The sequence below is a fragment of the Tiliqua scincoides genome, chromosome 2 (genome assembly GCF_035046505.1).
Source record: "Tiliqua scincoides isolate rTilSci1 chromosome 2, rTilSci1.hap2, whole genome shotgun sequence".
Lineage (NCBI taxonomy): Eukaryota > Metazoa > Chordata > Lepidosauria > Squamata > Scincidae > Tiliqua > Tiliqua scincoides.
This window is the reverse complement of record NC_089822.1, coordinates 242,114,479-242,139,949: the sequence shown is the minus strand read 5'-3', so window position 1 is coordinate 242,139,949 and position 25,471 is coordinate 242,114,479. Positions and strand designations below refer to the sequence as shown.

Here is a 25,471-nt window from a genome sequence, read left to right as displayed (position 1 = left end):
GCTGTCATAGAAGCTGAAAGCTTTCATTTAATATTGCAGCGGAAAATTGGATTTCCAGATCGTGGGCAGGTTCCATTTGTATGGAGACCTGTGGGATGTGTTAGGTTCCCTCAAATGAAGATTCTTTGTTGTCATTGTCCCGGTTGCAACATAGTCACAGAAACATGGAACAACATATACATTCTTACTTGTTCTATTCTTGAATTTGTGTTTATTTTTTTACAATGCATCTTCCCATTGGGAGCATTACTATAATAAGTATTTTTTTTTCCCCTTTCTCAGTTTTGCACATTTGGTAGTCGACAAATTGGAAGAGGTTACTATGTATTCGATAAGCGGTGGAATCATATCCGATGTGCACTTAATGTCATGGTGGACAAACATCTTAACTCTCAGATGTGGAAGTGAGTAGAAACTGAACAATTGCATTAAAAAAATTTTTTATTATTCTATCCCATTTATCCTTGACATTAGGAACAATGTTTTTTTCCCCCCTCTTGTCAACCCAGTGAAGTAGTTCAGGCTGAAAGATAGTAACTAGCCAAATATCACTAAGTGGGAATACATATCTCATTACTAAGTGTGTTTGCACACACTGAGTAAAGGAGAAAAACGCTTTTTAAAAAGTTTATTAAGAATTGAACATTATTAGCAGTTCCTGAAAGACTGGAAATGATCTGTGACTTGTCTAGACAGAAAACTGGGTGGGGAGAGGCATATTTTTTGAAGCTAGTGGTTGTCAGTGGATGAATCAGAAACAGAGAAGCCTAAGCAGTAGTCCTAATTGCACTGCATCTCAGTGCTTAAGGACATATAATTGTTTCTTATCTTTACCTCTTTAACCTGGAAATGTACTAGCTTTCCCCAGAACAGCTTCTTGGCCCCCAGAAACTGGCAGAATGCTGGTCTTCAGCAGAGGAGAGGTTTTAACACTTGCTTTTCTTAAAAAAAAAAAAACAGCAGCTGGTTGTTTTTTTTTTAAGCCATGATGTTTTCACCCTGCAAAGAGGAAACATTGGTTGTATGATGGGAAGGGAATGAATGAGGCTGTTCAAGTGATCAACTGCAATAACATCTTTTTGTTTATACAGGGATTCCAGTTAAGTTGATGGTCCCCAATATTCTTTGATAGTCTCTATACACCAGCCATTTTTGATCACTGTGCTGTGGCACACTGGTGTGCTGCGAATGGTCCCCAGCTATGCTGCGGGAATTTGGGAGCGGGTCATTCATTAGTAGTGCCATTGGAGGATGTGAACCCCCCATTGACAGCACAGTGAGCCTTGTCAATTGTAAAAAAGACCATTTTATTGGCTTGCCAGTGTGCTGTGAGGTGAAAAAGGTTGAAAATCACTACTATACACTGAACTGATTTTTGAGCTCAAGCTGCATTTCATTGTTTAATATTATTGAATTGTTCTGGGTTTTGATGATGATGATGATGATGATGTTTCAGTTTTATTATAAATGATGCATTTTTTTTCAAAAATGAATATTTTGTAAGCTGCCTTAAGGGCCTCTTCAGGGGCGAAATGTTGTGGTAAAACCTCTCAATAAATTAAAAAAAGAAATGAACCTTGTTGCCAGTTTCCACAGAGTTATATGTAGAGGAGCTTCACTTAATCTACTTTTACCTGGACCCTCTTGATTTATTTTGGTCAAGATGCCCAGTTTTGTACTGAAAGAAGGCAATTTATCTACCTTGTTTTTTCACCATCTAGGAAAATTCCTCCAGTGACAAGTAATACCGCATCCGTACGTGCTCCACATCGGACAAGCTCAGCGCCTGTGTCCCAGTACGGCACCAGTACGACAGGTTTCCTCTTACCAACCACGCCTATGTCCTCACCAGTGCTGGTGTCTCCTTCCTGTTTATCTCTTAGTGGTAAATCGGTACCATCTCACGGGACTACGCTAAATGCCAACCCTGCTAGTTTTGGTGCGGCAGAACCTGTCTGCAGTATGCAATCGAGACAAGCGTCTTCATCCCCTTCAACACCTCCAGTGCTTTCCTCGGTACCTTCACCTCTGTCCAGCAAACCTCAGAAATTAAAATCCAGCAAGTCTTTCAAGCCTAAGGAACCTTCTGCTAGCAGCGCCAACTGCAACAGTACCAGTAGCAACAGCAGTGGTGGCAGCTCAGGAAAGAAGCGTAAAAACAGTTCTGCGCTGCCAGCACCTTCTTCTCATTCCACAGAGTCCTTTAGGAAAAACTGTGTGGTTAACTCTGGAAACTCTGGGGCTTCTTATCACTCTTCTGTGATGTCTTCATCCCACAGTGTTGGCCCCAATTGTATGGCTAGTAAAGCTAACTCTGTTAGCCTCAAACATGACCAATCAGGGAGGGGCCCCACAACTGGGAGCCCTGCAGAATCGATAAAAAGAATGAGTGTGATGGTGAACAGTGGCGATTCCACTCTTTCGTTGGGGCCGTTCATTCACCAGTCTAGCGAACTGACTGTGAACTCGCACAGCGGGTTTTCCCATACGCATCCTTCCCTAGATAAGTTCATAGGAAAGAAAAGAAAGTGCTCGCCTGGTTCAAGCAGCATAAACAGCAGCAGCAGCAAAGCAAACAAGGTTGCCAAATTGCCACCAGTGAACAACATTCACACGAAACACACTGGTGCAATCCCAGGGACGCAAGGACTGATGAACAATTCTATCCTTCATCAGGTATGAGATCTTACTTGGGCCATAATTATAGCAGATGCGTTACTTTGACAGCAAAGTTGATACCGGTAATCCTGGTTGTGTATTGTATGCTTGTTTTTTGTTCTTTTGTCCAGTTTTTTTATTTTTTTAAATCAACAAGAATTGCAACTGAATTTCACAAACATTGTTTTTAGAAGCATTGTTTTGATCCTTGTTTTGGGGGCAGCTTGAATTGTAAGGATGCAGTGTAGATTCTGGTAAGAGAAAATGGCACGATCTACTGCATATCCAGCATGGCTTCCCTGTTGTCAGCTGTGAAAAGCAAAGGTTCTTGAGCATTTGTGGATCTTTGCCTCTCATGGCTAGCAGTGCTTACCCCACTGAACTTTGGACCAGAAATAGTCTGGAAAAGGTGAGGGTGTAACTAAGTCCTTTGAACTCTACTCAGGTATGCAACTTTATACAAGCAAGGCATTCTGGGGTATGATAATTCGGAAATAGAGAAATTGCACTACAGTCCCGAGCAGGCAGTGGGTTAGCTCCTTGCTGACAGTGAGTTTAACAACAACAAACTAAATGAAGGATGAATTCTGGTCCAGGAAGAGTTGGTCAAGCAGGGTCTTTCAGGCTAATTCTACCACAAATAAGTTTTGTCAGAAATGCCCATACCAAGTTCAATGATGATATGACAATAAATTAAAGATAGCTCACTGTCCCAGAGAAACTGGGGGAGAGATGTCCCAAAGATGTTTGGTTGCATCATATGTTACTGGATTTTGTCAAAACATGTGTTTTGACATCCCAGACAACAACTCTGGACACAGCTTTACCATTTGTAATACACTACATGTTTGCTTATTATTTTTTTTCTTTTTTTATTTGTGCAAAAGCCGAAGGCTCGTCCCTAATAGTCGACAGTATCATGATAAGAAAAGAACTGGATTATTTTCACTACAAATGGAAAAAAAAATTCTCCACCTGAAATTCTGGACTCCAAGATGCCTTTTGAGTTCTCCCAGCTTCCCACAGTCCTCAGGTGTGGAATTCTTCTGGACTGTCACTCAATCAAGGAGTTTCCCTGAAGCCATGCCTGTAGCAGTGAAGCTTGGAAATGGACACTGGATTGCTGTTCAGCCACAGAATTGTCCCTATCAGTGTTACCAGTGGTCTGGACTTACAAAAATCGTGTGAGATTTTGCTCACAGGAGTACATCATCTTGCCACTTGATCTCGCTTGGTTGGGCAAAACAATGTTTGGGAAATAACATTATTGTGGACTTGTTTTTCTTCTGATGGAGTCATAGGCTTCATTAATTGCCACTTTGGCGCTGTCTAGTGAAAACCCCCTCAAGAAGGGGGCACAGTGTGTTAGGCACAATAAAAAGAAGAAGCCCTCAAGAAGGGAATATGGCTTTAGTGTTTTATAGCAACGTTCCTTGATTGGAATACAAAATATAGCACAATTTAGAAACAAAACAGTCTACATTTTGCCCAGCCTTTTGCAAGTAATTTGGGATAAGAAGCTGTCAGGAGTTCTTAAAAAAAAAAAAAAATCTATTGGTGGCCATCACTTTAAAAGAAAATTGCTTTGATTAAAAACAAAAACCCAGATGCAAAACCCTCAAATCCCAAATGGTGAATGACCTCTAAAACTATTCCCAAAGAATCTAGTTCTTGACCTATACTGTATGCCATAAGCCTTTGTTGTTTTAGGGAAGTGGGTGGGGAAAATGTAAAATGCCAATTTAAGTTGGTTCTATCATCCAACCTTTTAAAAAACAGAACACACAGTCCTTTATAAAAACTGAATCACATTTAAAAATCTGAATTCTCAGTGCTGTTTTCTTGAAAGACTTTCTAGTAAGTTGATGCCTTGTTCAAACAACCAAATTAGTACACGCTGTTTTCTAAAACCCACAATGAGATGTTTCTGATGATTGCATTATGTGCCAGTTCAAAGTCTGAGCTCATAGTTAAACACATGCTTTGTGTTGCCATCAGCTTTCACAAGTACAGTTGTCTGGTGTGCAAAAGGGGAATTTAAAAACATCACAGTCATTCCCCCCCCCCCATAAAAAATTTGTGTTTTTTTTATTTTTTGAAAGTAAAATTCTCAGAAGGGCTTTGACATTATCATTAGAACTGGTTATTTGTAATAGTTGTGAACATTAAACTGAAACCTAAAACTTTGATACATTATCCATTTTATCATGTGAAATGAAGAGAAAGTATGATACTCAAGCAAAAGGGAGCTTTTATATATGGGGAGCTTTCTTTCTGCAATTCCATAAAAATATTCTTCTAAGTGGGAAACATGTCAGTGTGGATTCAGACAGCCATTTTCCTACAATACTTAGAATTGTGAATGCCACATTGTGACATTCCCACAGTGTTAACTCATTTATGCAGTCATCAACTGGGATTAGATTGTGGGTGCTGACATATGGTGGACTCTGCTGAAACTATAGTTTCAACAAGCTAGGTTTTCTGAGTGCAGAATCCATTGTGTCTTGGAACCCTATAAGATCACCTAGTTCCATTTTCATTCCCAACCACTTAGTAATCATGTGGTCCAAAAGCTGACACTCAGAAGACTTCTCTCAGTCTACTCTCAAGAGAGCTTGCCCAGAAAAGCTCTTGGGGGAGCCAAACTACACTACTAACTAAATGTATTTTTACCCTCCATGATTTTTAAAAATTTTTTTTAAACTTAAATAGCTACAGGGGCTCATTAGGATTGGGTCCATGGTATATGGGGAAGGACATATTTAGCCTTTTCTCCTCATGCCACTGTCCTGATGAATTGCATTGTTAACTCCTGGAAGAAAGCTTCTGGGCTATGATACCTCTTCTGCATGCACCCTGGTCCTGATTCCCTGTGACTATTTAAGTTTGAAGAAAAAAAATCACAGAGGGCTAAACGATGTGTTTTAACATAGGTTTGACCCTCAGTGGAATGTGCCTGTAGACCTCTGCCTTAAAGGGGCACCAGAGCTTGCTGAGATTAGACAAATCTGAGCCTATTAAGCATTACACCACCCAGCCTCCTTCCCCTCGATGGTGGAGCATAGCACATCAGGGATCCTAAAGCCACCACAAGCAGCAGCTGCTTCGGGTTTTGTTTTTTTTAAAAATCGGTTGAGGTTTTGAAATCAATATGAATTTGCAACTGAATTATTAAAACACAGTAAAACAACAAGACTATGCAGACAACTACAAAGCCTTGAGCTAACAAAAGATCATGTGTTTTTTTTCTGAAAGAAAAAATACTTTGGACAGTTTCGATTATGCAAATATAAAAAAATGACTGCATGTTGGAGGAAGGGAAGTTTTTAAACAGCCCTTCAGTTACGCAAAATGCTATAAAATGTTAAAACCTCTTAATTGGCTTAGTTGGGGAAGGGGAAAAGGGGTGGTATGGGTGGGGGACAACCAAAGTAATGTATCTGCTCTGCAGAGAGAAAATAGACACTGGCTACATCCCTGTGTTGGGTATTTTCAATCACAAGTGCAATTTGGTTTTGATAGATTTACCTTTGAAGGCTGGCAAATTTTTCATAAGTTAAACCTTAGTGGCTTTAAGTATTCAAAAGTCTTTGTTTTGTAAAGATTATGTTGCGCTGAAAACATCAAAGCAAGTCCAGGCTTTTTTGAAAAACATGCAGATCTTGGTAAAAGTTCAACAGTTAACCACTGTGCTTAGTTTAAATGGGTTGCAGCTATGGACCCAGTTCCACTGTGAATGTCTGTCTGCATTGCAAGCCATGTTAAAATGAACAGAAGTTCACAACACAAACACAGCCATGTCCTTGCAGAAACCTCAGAGTGTTCCCTGGGGCTTGTGTAAGAGACATTCCTGAGTGGAATTGTGTCCAATACCTGTCTGTTATGGCTCTTAGTTTTAAACTTAACATGAATAGAACCAGAGGATGTCTTAATTTAAGCCTGCCCTCTCCTACAGACTTGCTTAACAATTACATAAAACTATTCCATTTGGGAGGCTTAGTAATAAATGGAATAATTGTTTTTGAAGCTTTTGACAACATTCTTATTGTAAATAATTAAGAAAATTTCAAATTAATTTATGTTGCAAGATTTGCAGTGGCTGGGTTGTTTCTAGAAAGATTTTGGTGTTAATTTAAGAGATACAATTTTTTTATAGTCTTTCCAGCTTCTCAATACGACTCCTGCAGTTTTCTTAGCCTAAAAAAAAAAAATTGTTGCAATGATGAACAAAGAATTATACAAAAATAATGAAACCCATACTTTTGTATGTTTATTTTGGAATTTCTTGTTCTATTATAAATATTGAAGTATCCCTATTTCAGAAGACATATTTTGTTAATTGACTGTACATATTTAAATATGTATTTTTGCACAGGTCTTTTTTTCTTATATCCAGTTTTGGTACAATTGAAAAATCATCTAGTATTTATTAAATTAAAAAGAAAAAAAAGCAAATACTTTTTTTTAAATAATTTGAAGTGGTTCACTGCCAAGCCAATAGTTTTAACATGCCTATTTTGCAGTTTTTAAGGGATGCCTCTGTTTGGGGAGTGGGTTGGGGGAAGAGTTGTGTCCCTTTTTAATGTCTTGGGAGTTGCTGGATACAGATGAAGGCACTAAGGTTGCAGTCTGATGCCCACAGCTGCCCTCTTCCGAGGGGAAGGCTCTGCTGCATTTGGTTGCATATTTTGGACCTTCTGTGATATACACCACATTGCTTACAGTTGCCTGAGTCCCAGAAGACTACATTTAGTTGTGACACACTGCTTTTTTTTTTTTTTCTTTTAGTGTATGTGTGCGTGTGTACCCATGGATGCCCACATGTGTGCACATTTTTGTGTGAGTCCTTTACATGGTTTAAAACTAATGGAAAAACTGAAAGTGCCTGATTTATATATCTAGATTTTAAGCTTGGACTGTTTTTTAGACAGCTTCTCCTTTAAAGACTTGAATGTTCAGTTGAAAAATGTTTGGAGCTTGCTTTTCCCACCTACATATGACTTTCCATTCATGAGGGAGAGAAGGGTGTATAGGGGAAAATTTAAATAAAAGAAAGCAGAAGATCAGACTGAAGCAAGTCCCCAGTTCCTGAATTATGCCAAGGGTTCCAAAAATACTTTTTAACCAGTAAATTTTAATTGTTCTTCTGTTTATCAGCTAGAGCTTTTTAAAAAAACGTTGACATTATTTTGTATTATGGGAAAAAAATAAAATTTACCTCTCCAAGAAATTTTGCAAACTACAGACACAAACCCATGGCAACCTTCAGCACCCACACACCCCATTGAAATGAATGAGAATCTTGCAAAAGTACAGTTCCTTATTCATTCCAATGAGAATTTTATGGGAAAAGGTCATCATGGGATTGTGCTCATTTTGCGATTTCAACTCATCATCTTCCGGTAAGTTGTCTTCCGGCAAGAGTTATTATTGCCAAGGATTCTTTTAATTTCTGTTTCTATCTAGGGAAAGGGGGCAGTTGCATGGTGAAGGGGATTGGGCTTGAAAAGATTATTCTGTTCATCTCTAGCAGAAAACCAGTTATTTTAAATGCTTTGTGCAAAATATCCTACTTTTTATGAAAGGTTGATTATTTCTTTTTTATTATATTAAATGAGCACTACATAATGTCAGTGAGAATGTAGGCTGTGGAAGCTTCTTGCGTTTGGAGTTGAGCCTGACTCTGTAGAGAGGAAAAAAGCAATCTCCTGTGTAAAATGTGTGAATAGTTTGATAATTTGTATACATATTCAAGAGCATCTGCTCAGAGCTGAACTTTGTGTTGGCTGCTGTATAGTACATGAACAAATGTCATGGGGTAGAAAAAAAATTACTTTGGATATTTAAAAGAAGATAAATATATAGTCTATTTGTTTTGTAACAAGTTTCTGTAAATAAAATAATTTATACTATTTATAAGAAAAATGGTGTGCTTTTGCTTCATGACCAGACATTTGTTGGTTGAAGAAACAAGATGCTTAAATGAGGCAATAAAATGATTAGAATTTTCCAATAAACTAGGCTGGCTGTGTGAGATGCACAGTATGCTTTATTATGAAGGCCAGCTGAAGTTACATGGAGTTGAGAGGAAAAAAAATTGGTCACGTAGCATCTTCCTGCAAAGAACTCAGTGTGTATCTATGGACCCAGTCGTATCCAACTTTCCAGTGCCAGTGGAGCCATGCCAATGGGGCACAGCCACGGGGCGTGCGCTGCACCAGTGCTGGAAAGAATTGGACCCTATGTCAAGAAGGGTGAGCAAATATAGTAGTCAATAATTCCTGAAATAAATTTCAGTAAAACTCTGCAATTTTTAAGGGAGTTGAGCAGTGAAGAGACAACGCGACACTGCTGTATAGAGACAAACTTAAGACCAAGAAATGCCTATGCCAGAAGTCTTAAGATGTATTCCCAGTCTGGGTTGACTTTAGGGTGGGCATTTTAGAAGGGTTTCCAAACTTCAGTACAAGGGCCACATCATATATTTTACACACTTTCAGGGACTGAAAAAAAACAAACCAGTTTTATCAATGAATTGGCATTTAAATGAATGAATTTTACTTGGATACTTTTTGACATCAGCATATGATTCAGAACAAAAGAAATGTGACAATTACAAAGAAACAATGCCATGCTTAAACTTAAATGATATATAATGAGTAAAAATGTCAAACATTAGCAAGTGCTCTAACAAAAAACAAGTTGCTGCGGGCTGGACATAACCCCCAGGCTGTAGTTTGGAGATTCTCCTGTTCTAGAATCCAGAAACAGCAAGCTATTTGTTTATCCTCCTATTCTTTTAATGGCACTTAGATGCTTCAGATTGTATCTTCTAACTCACCACAAGAAGTTCCCCTAAGTCCTCTGTACATGCTAGGATTTGGGAGAGAAGCTGTGAATGAGCACAGGTAACGGCTAACTGCTAATGCTAGTCAGAATTTGTTGCTAATACAGGGCTTGTACTTAAGGGTGGACTCTTATAAGCGGGAGGGCGTAGTCAGTCCTAACACAACATTTGGAACACTGTCTATTCTGATAACAGCTAAGCTGCCTATTTTTTTGGCAGCTCAATGCATGGTAGGGAATGTGAAGAATATAAATTGGCTATATGAGTCATTTGGATTATGCTGCAGTATAACTTTTGAACTGGATAAGAAATGTTTTTCCATGATATATAAGAGAATAAATTAAGTCCACTAGACTGAAAAAGTAAAGGCCTTTTGAATTCAGGAGAACCAAACTCTGAAATGTATGGTATACAGGCTACGGTGAAGTCCAGTGTTAAAGCTTTCTACGGAGGTTGTGTTACCACATTGCCAAGGTGTGTTTGTGCACCAGGCTCAATGGATCTCCAAAAAGATAGAAATGCCTCCAGAAAATAAATCAAAAATTTACATATTCCTGAACAAAACTGGTGCAAACATGCACCTGTGGCTTTTACAATACAGCATTTTTTTTATTTTTTATTTTTTGCAGTGCTGGCCAGGGTGCTGACATATAGATCCTAATGTAAATCATACTCAGAGGCTGACCTCAAATAAGAATATCCCTCCAAAAACTAAGCATGCAGGTCTAGCTTTTGCAGAGCACAGCTGCTGGAGAGATCTGATTCATAAGTGCCCTGTACAAGAAAACTAATATTTTACATTGAGTTGCCTGTTGTGGCATCTCAGTTAATTGAGCTAGTATCTCACCACAAATTTTTATTACTGTTCCTGCATTAGGTGTGTTTGTTACTTAAAGGGCTTCAATCAAAGTAGATTACAATGTCTAGTCCCTTACTATAAAAAAGTATGCTAAAGTTTCATTTTTACTTATGGGGAAATATCCTGCAATTAATTCCAGTGCCTCAGTTTTCCTAAGTGATCTTAGCCCTGCTGATGCATTGTGGGGTGACCTGAACACTGCAAAAGTGCAGAAAAAAGTTTCATCTCTCCACTTTCCACAAACAAAACCCAATTTTTTTTACTCCACTTACAACTGGTGTGTTCATGCACTCTCACAAAGCAGCCTCCACCACTGCCTGCTGCAGGCCCATGAGCCAGAAACCTGCTGAAGCAGGTAAGCCCCAAGGGATTGAGGTAGGAATGAAATTGGGTGGTGATAAAGATACCCCCTTCCCAGGCCTGTTCTGCCTTGTTGGGTCAGTGTTGACAGCTGGCACATGTCCAAGTTGATGTTTAGTGGCTTCTGGGGCTTACCCTGAGGAGACCTCCAGCAACCAAAAATACTACAAAGGATACAGCAGTAGCCACATGGGAATTTAGATAGCATGCCAATCACACACTGAAACCTATTAGTACAGCAAAGAGTTATGCTACAACATATGGGGCGCCCTGTAGCCACAGAGCCCATATGCACCATTTCTCTGTGGATACAGGATCCCCCCCCCACACACACACCCATTAGCACAATTTTAAGACTTACCCCAGTCCAAATTTGCCCTTAAACAAGGCCACAATAAGCTTAACACCTCATAACTACCTTCCGGTTGCCTCCCTGCAGCCTGGTTGCTTAAAAATACTAGAGAGAGAAATGGAACCCCTGCTGAAACTGGGGCACACCTGTACACCCAACTAGAAAAATTAATTTGAATGGAAAAGTATGCAAAGCCAAAATCCAATCTACATACCAAGCTGTATTCTGAGTGTCCAAGTGTAGCATAGTTATGGGGTAGCTACCATTGTCTTGCCCAGACAGCCAAACTATATAAAGTCAATAAGCAGGTGTGAGAGCAAAACCATGTCAATGGCAGTATACCTACACTACCATGTTTGAAGGGCAAGGATGAGGTCTGAATGCAGTCTTTAAAATTGAATACTAAGCAGGCCTAGATGGGGCAAGTTGGGGTGCATTTTGAAAGTATACCTGGGATGTACGGGCACTGCTTGTTTTATATCTCCAAGAATTTCCTGTCTATATGTTCTGCTCAAACATTTCAAACCATCATGCACTACTACAGTCAGCTCCTTTGGGTAGCCTCCAGTCAAATGAGAATGCCACACTAAAGTCTCATTATCTTTCAAAGCCTCTAACACCCTGGTTCTCCCACTTTCTCCAGGCAACATAAGCTCACATCTTCTAGAAGTCCCCTTGACCTATTTTGTGGAGCTCTTTTCTTGGTTCCTTCGTTTTCCCCAGTACCAGTCTACTGCTGATTGAATCCTACCCATCTAGAACACAGCAGAACATCCAGTTGCATGGCAGCTGTCAACGTATCAAATTTGTACAGTTAATTGCCCAGGGATTCTCCCTACAACAGCATTTCTCAAACTGTGGGTCGGAACCCACTAGGTGGGTCATGAGCAAATTTCAGGTGGGTCCCCATTTGTTTCAATATTTTTAATACGTATATTAGACTTGATGCTACCATATTATGTGACTGCATTTAGGGAACTGTAACAGACCTGTACTTTCAACAGGCTACTCTGTATAAGCTTTTAAAAATGATAATAAATGGGACTCACTCCTGGGTAAGTGTGAATAGGATTGCAGCCTAGGATTGTTAAAAAATTTCCTGCATGATGATGTCACTTCCAGTGGGTCCTGATAAATTCTCAATCTAAAAAGTGAGTCCTGGTACTAAAATTGTGAGAACCACTGCCCCACAAGATTTTAAAACCAGAGTTCAATTCTTGCATCATTTAGTTCTTCCCGTAGGCATAGGATTAGGAGGTCTAAGAAGTTAAAACTTTTAACTATTAATAAATTCATTTAAATATATTTAAAGTAAATTTAATTTAAAAACTTAATAAGGTTTTTGAAGAACAGGTTCAGTCTTAGTGCCAGAATCTGCCAACAGAGTTTTAAATAAATCAGTTTTATTAACCAAATAAACCCCCAAGAACAGGTCAGTCAACTGTATTATACATTTAATAAATGAAGTAGATCTGAAAACATGAACGGAACATTTTATACAGTGTTGTTTACATAGTGAAGTAGCCTGTTAAAAACCCTAACTACATTGTGGTTGTCATTTCCTCAGCTACAGTATAACACGTATACAATATATCGATAATTACTTCCAAAATGGTCCTGTCTAGATTATGCTTTCTCCCTTTCTTGGAATTAAAAAAGTTACATATTAATTACTCTAGAAAGCTTCTGCACTCTGTTTAGCAGCAAGTCGCCTTTTTTGATGGTTTCTTGATACTGCCAGTTCTTGCTGTCAGGCCTGCAGAAAGAGTAAGAGAGCACTTTTTATATTCTTCAACAGTAAAGCCTAGGATTCCTTCAATGCTGAAAGGATTTCTTGAAGAGTGGGCAGGTAATTTCAGACAAGCTCTTCTGCAACATGCAGGCAATGAGAGTGCATTATTTGGAAGCCCAACACGCTACATCACTGCCCCCTCCCCTGAACTGAGTGTGACCTCTAGAATATGCCCTAGAGCAGGGGTGTCAAACATAAGGCTGGATGTGGCCCATGGAAGCTTTTCATCTGGCCCTCAGGATCTCAGCTGCTGAATAGTGCTGAAATATTACTGCTGAAAGGGCAGGCCAGATGAAAATCTGGCTCTCCAATATCTTGAAATATGATCAAGATTTGCATATTTTCTCTTCTGTCATTTTGCAGTTAATGGGTTCCTAAGTAAGAAAAGTGCTTATTTTTAGTTATGACCTGTTTAATGACATCACTTCCTGCCTAATGACATCACTTCTGGTCCTCAGCAGGAACAATGAATGCTATTTGGCCCTCTGTATGAAACGAGTTTGACACCCCTGCCCTAGAGTTTTCTACCATGCATCAGGATTTTGAGATCAAATGAGTTACCCGAAAGGCACAAACTCCAGATGCCATCAAATCTCTTACTGCAGCAGTAGCATGGGTACAGCAGAAGGAGCATTTCAGCTAGAACACGAACTCTTCACCTTGAACGCGCCCTCCCCCCACACCTCCCCCAACATGAATTTGGCTGTTATTGCCTCAATATCCACCCTCCATCTGCAAAACCATTATAGTTAAAGATGATAGTTTATATGGGATAAACTCTATAGTTTAGTTGAAAGAGGAATACAAAAACAGCAAAAGCACTTTAGTAAACCTAAATGTCACTACTACAAAATACCACAGAAGGTAAATTTAGCCCAAAGAACTTGATTAAGATACAGTTTTGGGTACCTGTTAGTTTCTACTATTTCATTGACTTTGTCTATTTTGCAGTGTAGTCGTCCAGCTGCAATAAACCTTGAAAGTTCCCTGTTTAAAAAACATAAGTATCAGAAATCCTGACATTCAATTTCAAAATACTGACACATCTATTTTGTGGCAGAGCATCTGTAGCTATCATGGAAGAGGGAGGAAAACTTTTTGCATTTTTAGCATCCATTTGAAGAGGTCTGCTGTATCCTTGAGGAACAAGCCTGCCATAGTGTTCCCTCTGCAGCCACGCTGGCACGATACAAGAGACTCTCTTTTTATTCAGGACATTCTCAAAGTGCCCCATCTAGCAGTAAAAACATGATTAAAAGCTATACGATTATTGGGACGTCAACCAAATGTCAAAATGCAACTAGCAAACCACAAGTGGGACTAATATTGCTTTGGGGCTTTGGTAGACCAAAGATTTGTTGGTTCCAGCCACAAATAGCTTTAAGAAGAAATCACCACCACTCTGAATTGGGCTTGGAAACTGAGGCAGCCTGCACTTCTGCTGCAGACCTGATTGATGATCTCGCTTGCAACACCAAGAAGCACATCACAACTTTACAACAGCTGCATTTTCTGGGACATCTTCAACAGATAGCAAAGCACTGTAGTGAATCTAGATGTCGCTACTACAACATACCACAGAGAATAAACTTAGTCGAGATCAGTGGAAAGGTCTCCCTATTCTAAAAAAGGGTGACACCTACACAAGAAGCAGTGCACCTGCTAGTTGAGGCTTGTTTACAATAAGCGGGTACATAAAATTCTTAATTTTAAAAAAGTGCACTCCTAGCCAGTGTTGCTATCTACATATCCAAAAGTAAGGACGAGCTCTACAGTATCCCAAACCTGCTTAGATGGATGAGTTTCACCCCTTGTTCCAAGAACAATTCCCTTAAGACAGTGATGGATAATCCACCAGTATCTTGTCTGGATTCGATATTAGTTTGTTTAACCTCATCAGTGCGCACACAGTCTCCAAAAGCAAGACCGGAGCTCCTGGATGTTCAGTTCATGAAATCTAGAACTGGATGTAGTCAGCTCATTGATGATCATTGAGACTTTTGGAATTGGAGTCTCTCAGCAACTTAATACAGATGCTAAACAGCACTGGTTACAATTCTGAGTGGGGACTAATTCTTTTAATATATTTAATATTTTTATACATGACCTACGCTGAATCTTAAAAATTTTCATTCAACTACATCACTTTATTCCCTTCATCTGCAACATGTATGCAGAAGAACTTGCTGCCGTTTCTTCTCAATTGACTGGACTGGTGGAACCTTTAGAGTGCATTTAAAAGTCCTGGTCTGGCTGTGTGAGAGGGCAAGTGTTGTCAGCATGAATGCCCACTTGTCCTGCAATTTTCCCCTCTGCAACTTCCACACCAACACTTCTTTTTAACTTGGAGGTTTTGAGAGCAGCCAGTGTATTTGGAGAAAATCACAGAGAAATTTAAAATTGGCGCACAATTCCTCCAGGTCATGAAACTGCCTTATACAGAACATCAGTCCATTAAACCCCCTACAGTCTACACCAGGGGTGCTCACACTTTTTTGGCTCGAGAGCTACTTTGAAACCCAGCAAGGCCTGGAGATCTACCAGAGTTTTTTTTACAATGTTCGCGCCATCATAACATATAACATTTATGTGTACAATGTATGTTGGTGTACCTTGAGCCCCACTGAGTATAACAGGACTTACTCCTGAGTAGACATGCCTAGGATTAGGCTGTGAGGCTGCAATCCTAGCCACACTTACCTGGGAGTAAGCCCCATTGAGTACAATGGGCCTTACTCCCGGCGTTTCCTCCCAGAGGCACCTGAAGGGGGGGGTTGGCACTCCGCGATCTACTCATTTTGCCTCACGATCTACCGGTAGATCGCAATCCACCTATTGAGCACCCCTGGTCTACACTGATTGGCAGCAGCTCACCAAAGCCTTGCTCCTTGAAGTTTTTTTGATGGGAGGTCCTAGGCATTGAAACATGGACCTGCTTTGTGCAAAGCATGTGCTCTGCTCTCCCCAATCATAATTACTATAGTCATAATTAGTAAAATGCCTGCCTATAGTTTAAGCTACTACTGCATCACTGCAAAGGGAACAGGCTATTTTAGCCTTTGCATATATTGTGATCAATGGTTCTCCTTTGCCAAGGTTACCAGCACTATATATTGAACATGGTCTAAGTTTTTGAAATAATAAAAAGTTAAATGATTGATTTGGTATCTGCTTATCTATAGTGGAATCATTAAGGTGTAAAAAGAGTGTTTAAAAAAAATCAAAAAGTTACTTACTGATCTATGAACTCTACACAGACTCCAAAAGCATCTGCCATGTAACCAAGTGTGAGTGACCTATAAGATTCTAGGAGCTGGCTGTAGGCATGGATTCTCATTTCCCGAACATAGTAGCGATAGTGAGGCGCAAACAGCCAATCTTTCTTCATCTCTTGCTCTACAGTGGCTGAAATGGAAATGTAATAAATTATGTCTTAACAGATGTTAGCTCTGCCCTCACTTGTACAGAAGGCAAAGAAAATATACTACAAGATCACTCTCAAAATATAGTTTACCACTAGGCTTAAGAAGAGACTACTGTGGGCAACTTCTTTTGAGAGTTGAGTCACTTCCATCACTTTCACTGCCCTCATGATCCACCCACATATGCTTGATGATGTATATCACCACCCACCCTTAGTTCTCATATGCTGAACATGGCAGCACTAATACAAAAGTGACGGTAAACTGCTTCTAACAGAAAGACTTTGGGATGGATTTTTCCAAAGCAAAGACAAGTAAACTGCAAGACCACATGCTGTAGTTCCAGGAAAGCTAACGTAAGCCGGATACATCTTCAGCTACTTGCTCCACTGGGTGTTACAGTGCCATAACTGAAATGCAGTATTTGATGCACAAACTGCAGAGCCCATCACACATTGCCTGACTAACCCAGGCCTGCTATGCACTGCACACCTTCTGCTCCTAAGGGAAAGGACCCAGAAGCCATGTTACTTTACAATATCATATGTGTACCATGTAAAGGACTCACCGTTGGTAAAGTATTACAGCACTCATACAGGGATATGACACAGGACTGGGGTACCAGGAGCAGTGCAGGAAGTTACAGAAGGTGACAGAAAGAAACACCAGGGGTAGATGGAGTGCCATTTACAAAGGAGCCAAAGTACTAGAAAGAGACTTATAGCACCATCCTATACATGTCTTACAGTGAAATAAGTTCCACTGTATTCAATGGAGCGTACTACCACCAAAGTGTGTATAAAATTGCAGCCTCAGTTTTATAGGGAAGGTGATCATGAATTTTTGGTGCCATAGAGCATCCTAGAAGTAGTAGATCTCAGGCACCAAGATGAGACTGCCTCTGAAGATCTGTGTACTTGTGAACATTAGTCAGAGTTCCTTCCCATCAGACAGCCCCCAAAAGAAATGCTCACCATACACAGACTCATTTCTATTTTTGAGTCAAGAAGACCAATGGAAAAGGTCACCACATTCATGGGCATTTTACTCCCCATCCCATAAAGCATACACTACTTTTTGTCTTACTTGCTACTAGATAGGAATAAGAGCCGTCCTATTCCGAACAATCTATGTTCTGTTTTAGCAGTATGTGGGGAAGGTTCAAGCTAATTTTCTCTCTTAAACTGGGGATAGCCCACAATTATGAGGTTCGAAAATGCCAAACCTAGAAAAAAAAAAACCCTAGAAACCTAAACCCAACCTAGAAAGTGGAAGGCAAGTTTTAGTGGAGAGTTTTATGCATTATACGGGGACCGGATGCCACTGGCGGACCTGGTTCTCTTGCCACCTTGGTGCAAGGAACACCAGTGCCATCCCCAGCTCAACTGGAAGTAATTGTGGTGACATAATGCCATCATCACAATTACTTCCAGCCAACCACCCCTCACCCTTTTCAAAGTGGTTTTAAAGTGGCTTCTGCCACTTTGGAAAGGGGTGGCTGTTCAGAGCAACCCCTCCAAATGGCCACCCTTTTAAATTTTTTTCCAAGGCAACAGAAAGTGGCGGGGGGGCATGGATGGCAGGAGCACTCCTTAAACCCACCCCCAGGTATGCTAGTGCGGGATGCTGCCCACCTTATTTCTATTAACTCATACAGACTACAATGTATAACTAGGCAAAAGAGTTTCTTACCCAGTGACTGGAAGAAAACCGAATACCGACATTCATAGAGTGAAAAAAGATACTGCCGCACTTTTGGCAAACTGTGCAACACTTCAAGAATCTCTGCCCCTTTGATAACCTAAAAGAGAATGAGGAAAAGCAAAAATCAGACGTACTGAAGCAATAAAAATCTACAGAGCACAGGATCTGTGCAAATAGCTGCTTGACCTACCTTCTCTCTAAGGTCAGGCCTGTCTAACGCAATCATGCTGACATAGACTGTGTACGTTACAAAGGTTTTGTAATCCATAAGTTCATAAGATGTGAACGTCGAAACTGTATCCAGAAAGAGCTCTGCTGCCTGCTTGAAGTCTCGAATGGCCACGCAGTAAAGACCCTGGTAGACCTTAAGACGATTCCGCCGGTCCCAGTCTCCTCCTTCTTCTATTAGGCTTGGAGAAGAAAAACAAATCTCTGTGAGGATTCACCCCCCCTCTGCACTCCTCAGCAATACACAAACACACTTCAGATCTGAACCACTTTATGAAAGCTGGTGAAGTAAACAAAGCCTATGAGCTATTCCTGAACACAGGAGCCTCTAACCTTTATTGGCAAAGATGCCACACATCAAGTACAATGAGCAAGCGCCATTCTGGTACACTGTGCAATTCAGACACAGACCTTATATATCACTCTCTCTATAGAGAGAGAGTTAATATATAGAGCATACACTTGATGCTATATACAGGAATCATTCACTAGCAAACAGACTGGCCTGCAACCATTTTCAAAACAAACATTGCCCATGAATCAAAACATACCTATTCATTCTTTATATCAAGATAATTTGCTCCCCCAGTTCCACAGTAGTTGCGGACCTGCCATTTATCAAAAAGAGGCAAATGTCCCGGGCATGGAGTCTCACATGCCTCTAGGACTGCGCAAAAGCCTCACTGAGGCTCCCGACACAATCCGAAACTGTGCTTCCAATTTGCAGGAAGCACAGTTTAAGACTGTGGGGAAGCCCCAGAAGACTTTCATGGTTTGTCCTGGAGCCGTGTGAAGCTCCACTTCACTGCAGGTGAAGGGGGTTGGATTTACATGTGGGGAGGGCAGCAGCATCCCGCAGGGTGGAACCACTGCAGATCTTTGCCCCGGGTGCGGGGCTGGGGAAGCCTGCCACTGTTCTACAGTCTACTGCAACAAAAACAATACCTTTTTGCTTTTTCAGTGTTCCGTGTGATGAGATCATTGTCCATATAAAATAAACCGATTCGAAGCAAATAGAAGACAATATCCAGCCGGTGGCCCAGAGCCACAGTTTTGTCGTATGTCTTCCGAAAGGCAGTCAGAGCTGCTTCCTAACAAGACAGCATGCACTAATGTTATAAAGGTATAGACCAGAGCCCTTGGAAATAAACGGATAGATATACTGCTTCCCTCCAGTACTTACACATTGTAACACTGTTAACTCAAGGCTAAACAGTTCCAAAGGCAAGTTTTTACAGGCAAACTGATACATAGCAAATATGAAAATCCACCATTAACGTTGACTTGGGGAGTAGAATTGCCCTACGTACAATGAAGGCACAGAATCAGCAGAACAGGGAAGAGAGGCAAGATGCTCTCTGGGCAGCATGAATGTCTGTGAAAGTATGAACCAATAATTCTGTACATTCTTTACAGGAAAAACATTACAGAATGCCATTTCAAAACAAAAGACACATGTGGAAGATGCTGAACACCATTTACCAGACATTTTAAAGTGATCTGAAGAGAAAGGACGTAGTTTCCCTTCACATTTTCTGAAACAAGTTCAGGTCAATGTGACAAATCCACTAGCCAGGACTCCTCCAAATTATCTACAAATTATAGAGAACTAGAGATCTCTTATGCAATTCTGCAGCCAGTGTTCCTCTAAGTGTGCGGCCAAATGACCGCAGGGCTTAGCAACCCAGAAGGTCAGCAATGGGCTCACTACTAAATGTCTGGAGGAAGCACCAAGTCGTGCTGGCGCACTGCTGCACAAACCCCTTCGAGGGAACACTCTTGTGCAAGGAAAGATCAGGATGGGGAGAAGCTCTCTGCCACAAAGCAGAAACTGAACCAAGCCCAGATATGGGAAACTATGGCAGTGACATCTAAGCCAGGAGTTGACAGACTAACATCTGAGGGCTCCAGCACAGTCATCCCTATAACAAAAGGATGTCACTACAGGGTTGGAACACTTATGCTTTATTCAAATGTTTACACTCAATGGCTCAAGATATCCAAGTCCTTCACTTACCTTGTCGCCAATTCGACAGAGGTATTCTGCCTTGGCCATCATAGCGTCACGTATTTCGCTCTCCCCTAAGTTCTTCTCTGCATCTTCCAGTTCATCATCGAGTCGCTTCAACTCATCTTCATTTGCCTTTTTCATCTTATTCAACAGATCCGTATCTACCTGCCAGTCCAGCGACTTGCAGAGAGATTCATAGTATGGGGCCATGTCTGGGAGAAAAGAAAAAAAAAAAGAGTTCCCACAAAGCTGTTTAAATAACTAGACTGAGAAAACATACAATGCAAGCAAGGCCATCTCTTCCATGAGGCTCATGGAGCAATCCAAGCTACTGTTTATCTCAATGGGTAAGGTGAGACAAGAAAAGAATTATAACACTTTTGCAGATTAAGGTGGTTCTATGTATATGGCAGAATGAAGCACAAAGAGATAGAACTCAACCAATTCAGACCAGGAAGAAAAATGACTTTTTAAAAACAATGCTCGCCTACGTTCAAAACAAAAAAAATACTACAACCAGAAAATCTAGCACATCATGGAATGATCTGGGCCACAACTGGTCTCACCAATGTGCTTTTAAAAAATTGGGAAGGAGATTTCTCTTCCCCCCCCCCCATGGAATTTTATAATACAGATCCAAGAAAAATAATTGATTCTTATCTTTATCTCAGCATTGCCTCATTCATCTATCTTGGGGCACTTCAAACTGCAGCCCACGAACTGGATTCAGTACCCTCACTAACCTCTCCTGTGTGAACAGAGCTTACCATTCCATGGAAGAGGCTGCCATTTTTGGCACCAATCTCCCCCCATGTTTGCTCTGCCCAGCCACTTCCACGTTCTGCCCCAGCAGACTCTGCACCAGGATTTCCTGGAAGACGCGGCTTGCCGAGCGTACAAGGGGGGGGGATCGGTGGTGACAACAGTAGCCTTCCTGGTGGAATAGTAAACTCTGGTTGCACCACAGAGCCTATTTCCAGCACACAGAGGTCTCCAGTTTGGAGACTGCTCATCTATCTCACCGGATTGAGCGGATACTTGCAGTGAAGGCTTCTTCATACACAATGAGTATGAATGGTTCTTTAAATGTTATCGAAATTAATTTCCCCTCTTTTGGTCCCCAGCACAATTGGAGAGATTGTGAAATAATCCCCGAGGATGACAGACATGCTATAAATACTGACTTAAGATGATTCATTGCCTGTCATACACACACCCAACCAACCCCATCATGACAACTCATGCATCCAATACTTATCACATCTACAACATCAAGCACAACATTCTTATAACCAAGAGAGATGGTTGAAATTAGTAAAGAATGCAACAAAGGTACTTAAAAGACAAACAACGAACACATTGCATAGCACAACTATCAAAAGACAAGGAGCAACAGATGCACTGCAGAAGATGAAAGAGTTGACAAGAGGCAAAAGACTCCACATGTTTAATATTAGACAAGTACTAACATGCAGTATGCAGACATTTTGCTGGGTTGTGTTGCAGTTAAATAGGGATACTGTTCAGGGCCAAAAGTTAAGCAGTCATGTGAGTGGAGTTGCATAATGGGCAGATGCAGGTAAAAAAAACCAAGGGAAGGTAGCGAGCAAGGCAAAGATTTTCCAACTACCTGCACTACCCAAACCTCGTTTCCATCACACCCACAGTACACATGTATCTGTTCTGGGTTCACTGAAGTGCTCATCTAGCAAAGTCCTGTGAAACAGCACAGCCAAACATGTGGCTTTGTTCAAACGTTCTGGGACTGGAGCATCAGAGACAGACCATCACTCTAGCCTCACTTAGTGTCCTTTTTCTGTTGATATCCAACTCTCCTCCAGAGTTCTGCCAAACTGTGACCTCATTCTCCTCCATCCCCACCTTCTTTGCCACTTATGTCCCACATCTTATGTCCCACATCTTCTGAGCAAGGACAACGACACTGCCTGTTCCCAACACAGGATCTGAAGCTTAGCTGGCCTTAACAACGCTAAAAAACAGACTAGCAATGTTGTGGAAATCTGCACTGATGCAGGAGCAGGGGAATGGAACTGCACATGCACACTTCAGACAGGAAAGAAGCAGGGCAGGGCAGGGATTTTTATATTGGGCAGAGAGATAAAGATCAAAGGCTAAGAGAGAAAGGTAACCAAGACACCATAGCCAAGGCTACAAATAAGGACCTAAGAAGAGGCCTGCTGGATCTAGTCTAGTCCCGTCTAGTCCAGCTTCCTGTATCTCACAGTGCCCCACCAGATGCATCAGGGAGCACACCACAAGATACTTGCATCTTGCTGCCATTCCCCTTTATCATTCTATTTACCCTCACACCCCCAATGAAGCTGCCAGACAGCACTTCAATTTAACTTGGGCCACTTTATTAAACACGCAACCACATTTAAAAACATGAAACCTACTGAACATACCGCCCCTCCCTCACCAGTCTGGGGTAGGTGAAAAAACTGCCAACCACAGCCAATTTGGATGACATAAAAGATTCTTTCCCGGCTGGCATGATGAGCGACCTGCTAATTTCAGGCTGCACATACCCATCATGGCTTGTAACCTGTAATGGACTTTCCCCCCAGAATCCAATCCCCTTTTAAAGGCATCCAAATCAGATGCCATCACCACTTCCTGTGGCAAGGTGTTCCACAGACCAATTGCATGCTGGGTAAAGAAATACTTTCTTTGGTCTGTTCTAACTCTCCTGACACTCAGTTTTAGTGGACTTCCCCTGGTTCTGATGTGAGAAGGAAAACATCAAGAGAGCCAGTAATGAACATTAAGAGAGCCAGTAAAGGCAACTAGGCCAGATGCCATCACCATATCCTGTGGCAAAGAGTTCCACAGACTAATTCCACACTGAGTAAAGAGGTATTTTCTTTTGTAGGTCCTTGCTGCCCCAACACTCAGTTTTAGTGGCTGTCCCCTGGTTCTGGTGTGGTGTGAGTGGCAAAAGAACATCAAGAGAGATAGTAAAGGCATCTAGATCAGATGCTATCACTACATCCTGTTGCAAGGAGTTCCACAGACTAAATAAACTCCGGGTAAAAAAATATTGTTTTTTGGTCTGTCCTAACTCTCCCAACAGGGTCCTGGTCGTGGTGTTGTGTGGGTGTGTGAAAAGTACATCAAGAGAGCCAGTAATGAACATTAAGAGAGACAGTAAAGGCAACCAGGCCAGATGCCATCACCATATCCTGTGGCAAGGAGTTCCACAGGCTAAATACATCCTGAGTAAAAAAAATAATTTCTTTTGTCTGTCCTAACTCTCCCAACACTCAGTTTTAGTGTGTGTCCCCTGGTTCTGGTGTGGTGTGAGGGGAAAAGAACATCAAGAGAAGCAGTAAGGGCATCCAGGCCAGGCGCCACCCCCACACTGTGGCAAGGAGTTCCACAGACCAGTCACATGCTGGGCAAAGATATACTTTGTTGAGTGTGTCCTGACCCTCCCAACACTCAGTTTTAGTGGGTGTCTCTGGGCCTGGTGTGGTGTGGGAGGGAAAGCACATGAAGAGAGCCAGTACAGGCCCCCTGGCAGACGTCACCTCACACCCTGTGGCAGGGAGTTCCACAGACCAATGACACCCTGGGTGAAGAAATCCTTTCTTGGGCGGGCCCTGACTCTCCCACGCTCAGCCTTGGTGGGCGCCCCTGGGGCTGGGGTGGTGTGAGGGGGGAGCCCCGCATGCGCTGCGTGCACGCTGCAGGCTGTTCCTCTGAGCATGGGCAGAGCGCCCCCTCCCAGGCCCGGCCCCCCCCGCTGACCGTGCCGGCGGACGGCGGCCATGAGCTCCTGGCGCACGGCGGGGTCGGGGCGCTGCGGCTGGAGGCTGAGCAGGAAGCGGAGCTGGGCGATGCGGAGGTCCGGGTTCTTGGGCAGCCCCTCCTCCTCCAGGTTCTCCAGCGGCATCGCGGCGAGGCAGGCAGGCGGGCGGGCGGGACCGGCGAGCGGAGCGAGACAGGCAGGCAGCGCGAGCAGCAGCGCCGTCCAGGCAGTGACTCAGCCCGCCACCCGGATCCGGAAGGAGCGCCGGCAAGGCCGCTTCCGCGCCTCCGCCGGGACTCCCAAGGGCTGCGGTCTGCGCGGCGCCGGGCGGCCCCACACGTCCGGCTCTGCGTCGCTCGCGCCTCCTGCGAGGAGCTGCCCGGGCCCTCCTGAGGCGCTGCTGCCAGGCCCACGCGCAGAGGGCGGGTGGCCAGTCACGGCTCCTCTGCCTCTCCCCGCTCCGTGGGAGAGGGAGCTGGGCAGGGGCCCGTCGCGGAGGGCCCAGTCACCGCTGCAGGGAACAGAGAACTGGGGCGTCTGTGGGGCTCAGGCAGCTCCCAGCCAGCCAGCCAGCCAGCCTCAGCTGCGGGGGGGGGGGGATAAGCAAGGGGAGCTGCCCTTCCCCGGTTTCCTCTCCCACAGAGTGGGGGCAGGCAGAGGGGGCGTCTGGCCACCCCAGTCAGTATACAGCAAGACCTTTGTTGGCATAAAATACAGAGAAAGGACAAAACAAAACCAACGTATTTTTAATATGTTTTGACTTTCTCAGATGTTTAACACCAGGACCCACTTTGTTAGAATGAAAATCTGTCAGGACCCACTGGAAGTGACATCATCAAGCAGGAACATTTTTCACCAGCCTAGGTTGCAATCCTGCTCACACTGACCCAGGAGTAAGTCCCATTGACTATCATTGTTAAAAGCATATACAGAGTAGCTTGTTCAAAGTACAGGTCTGTCATAATTCCCCAAATGCAGTCACATACCATGGGAGCAGCAAGTCTAAGATATTAAATATAAAATATTGAAATGAATGGGGACCCACCTGAAACTGGCTCAAGACCCACCTAGTGAGTCCTGACCCACAGTTTGAGAAACACTGTATAAGACTTCATGCTACCATAGTAGGTGACCATATCTGGGGAAATGTTACAGCTCTGTTCTTTTAACAAGCTACTATGTATATTCTTTTAACAATGATAGTCAATGGCATTTGCTCCTGGGTAAGTGTGGGTGGGATTGCAGCCTAGGATTGCAAAAAATTTTCCTGTTAGATGACGTCCCTTCAGGTCATGACATCACTTCCGGTGGATCCTGACAGATTCTCATTCTAAAAAGTGGGTCCTGGTGCTAAATGTGCGAGAAGCACTGCCTTAGGGACTGCCACCATCCTGGCCCTGCAAAAGGAGCGTTCGAATGGGATCCTGAAGTGAAGGCTCTGTGCAAAGCATTGTTTTTTCTTC

At 42.4% G+C, this 25,471-nt stretch overlaps 2 protein-coding genes across 5 annotated transcripts in view; one reads left to right on the top strand and one right to left on the bottom strand.

Moving 5' to 3' along the window:
* Positions 1 to 8,518, top strand: part of ATXN7 (ataxin 7) — a 136,196-nt gene extending 127,678 nt beyond the window's left edge. For all 4 annotated transcript variants that reach the window (XM_066615005.1, XM_066615007.1, XM_066615004.1 and 1 more), the window contains 3 exons: positions 283 to 404; positions 1,722 to 2,676; positions 3,546 to 8,518. In XM_066615005.1, coding sequence (XP_066471102.1) covers positions 283 to 404; positions 1,722 to 2,676; positions 3,546 to 3,563 — 1,095 coding nt within the window. In that variant the 3' untranslated portion in view covers positions 3,564 to 8,518. The remainder of the gene's footprint in view (positions 1 to 282; positions 405 to 1,721; positions 2,677 to 3,545) is intronic.
* A 3,947-nt stretch (positions 8,519 to 12,465) lies between these two features.
* PSMD6 (proteasome 26S subunit, non-ATPase 6) lies at positions 12,466 to 24,251 on the bottom strand. Its single transcript, XM_066617534.1, has 8 exons — positions 24,008 to 24,251; positions 20,243 to 20,448; positions 19,171 to 19,316; positions 18,188 to 18,407; positions 17,986 to 18,094; positions 16,108 to 16,276; positions 13,781 to 13,858; positions 12,466 to 12,835 (listed from the first exon to the last, which is right to left on the bottom strand). The coding sequence occupies exons 1-8, from the start codon at positions 24,150 to 24,152 to the stop codon at positions 12,739 to 12,741; spliced, it is 1,170 nt and encodes a 389-aa protein (XP_066473631.1). The 5' UTR covers positions 24,153 to 24,251; the 3' UTR covers positions 12,466 to 12,738.
* Between the last annotated feature and the right edge of the window lie 1,220 nt (positions 24,252 to 25,471).

What these genes read in the sequence shown, in the direction of transcription:
- PSMD6 (XM_066617534.1), bottom strand. Translation starts at nt 24,152, where the DNA reads ATGCCGCTGGAGAACCTGGAGGAGGAGGGGCTGCCCAAGAACCCGGAC. An exon ending in TCTGTCGAATTGGCGACAAG is followed by an intron (nt 19,317 to 20,242) that starts GTAAGTGAAGGA and finishes CTGTCTTGTTAG; the next exon opens with GAAGCAGCTCTGACTGCCTT. An exon ending in GGTTTTCTTCCAGTCACTGG is followed by an intron (nt 16,277 to 17,985) that starts GTAAGAAACTCT and finishes TTTCCATTTCAG; the next exon opens with CCACTGTAGAGCAAGAGATG.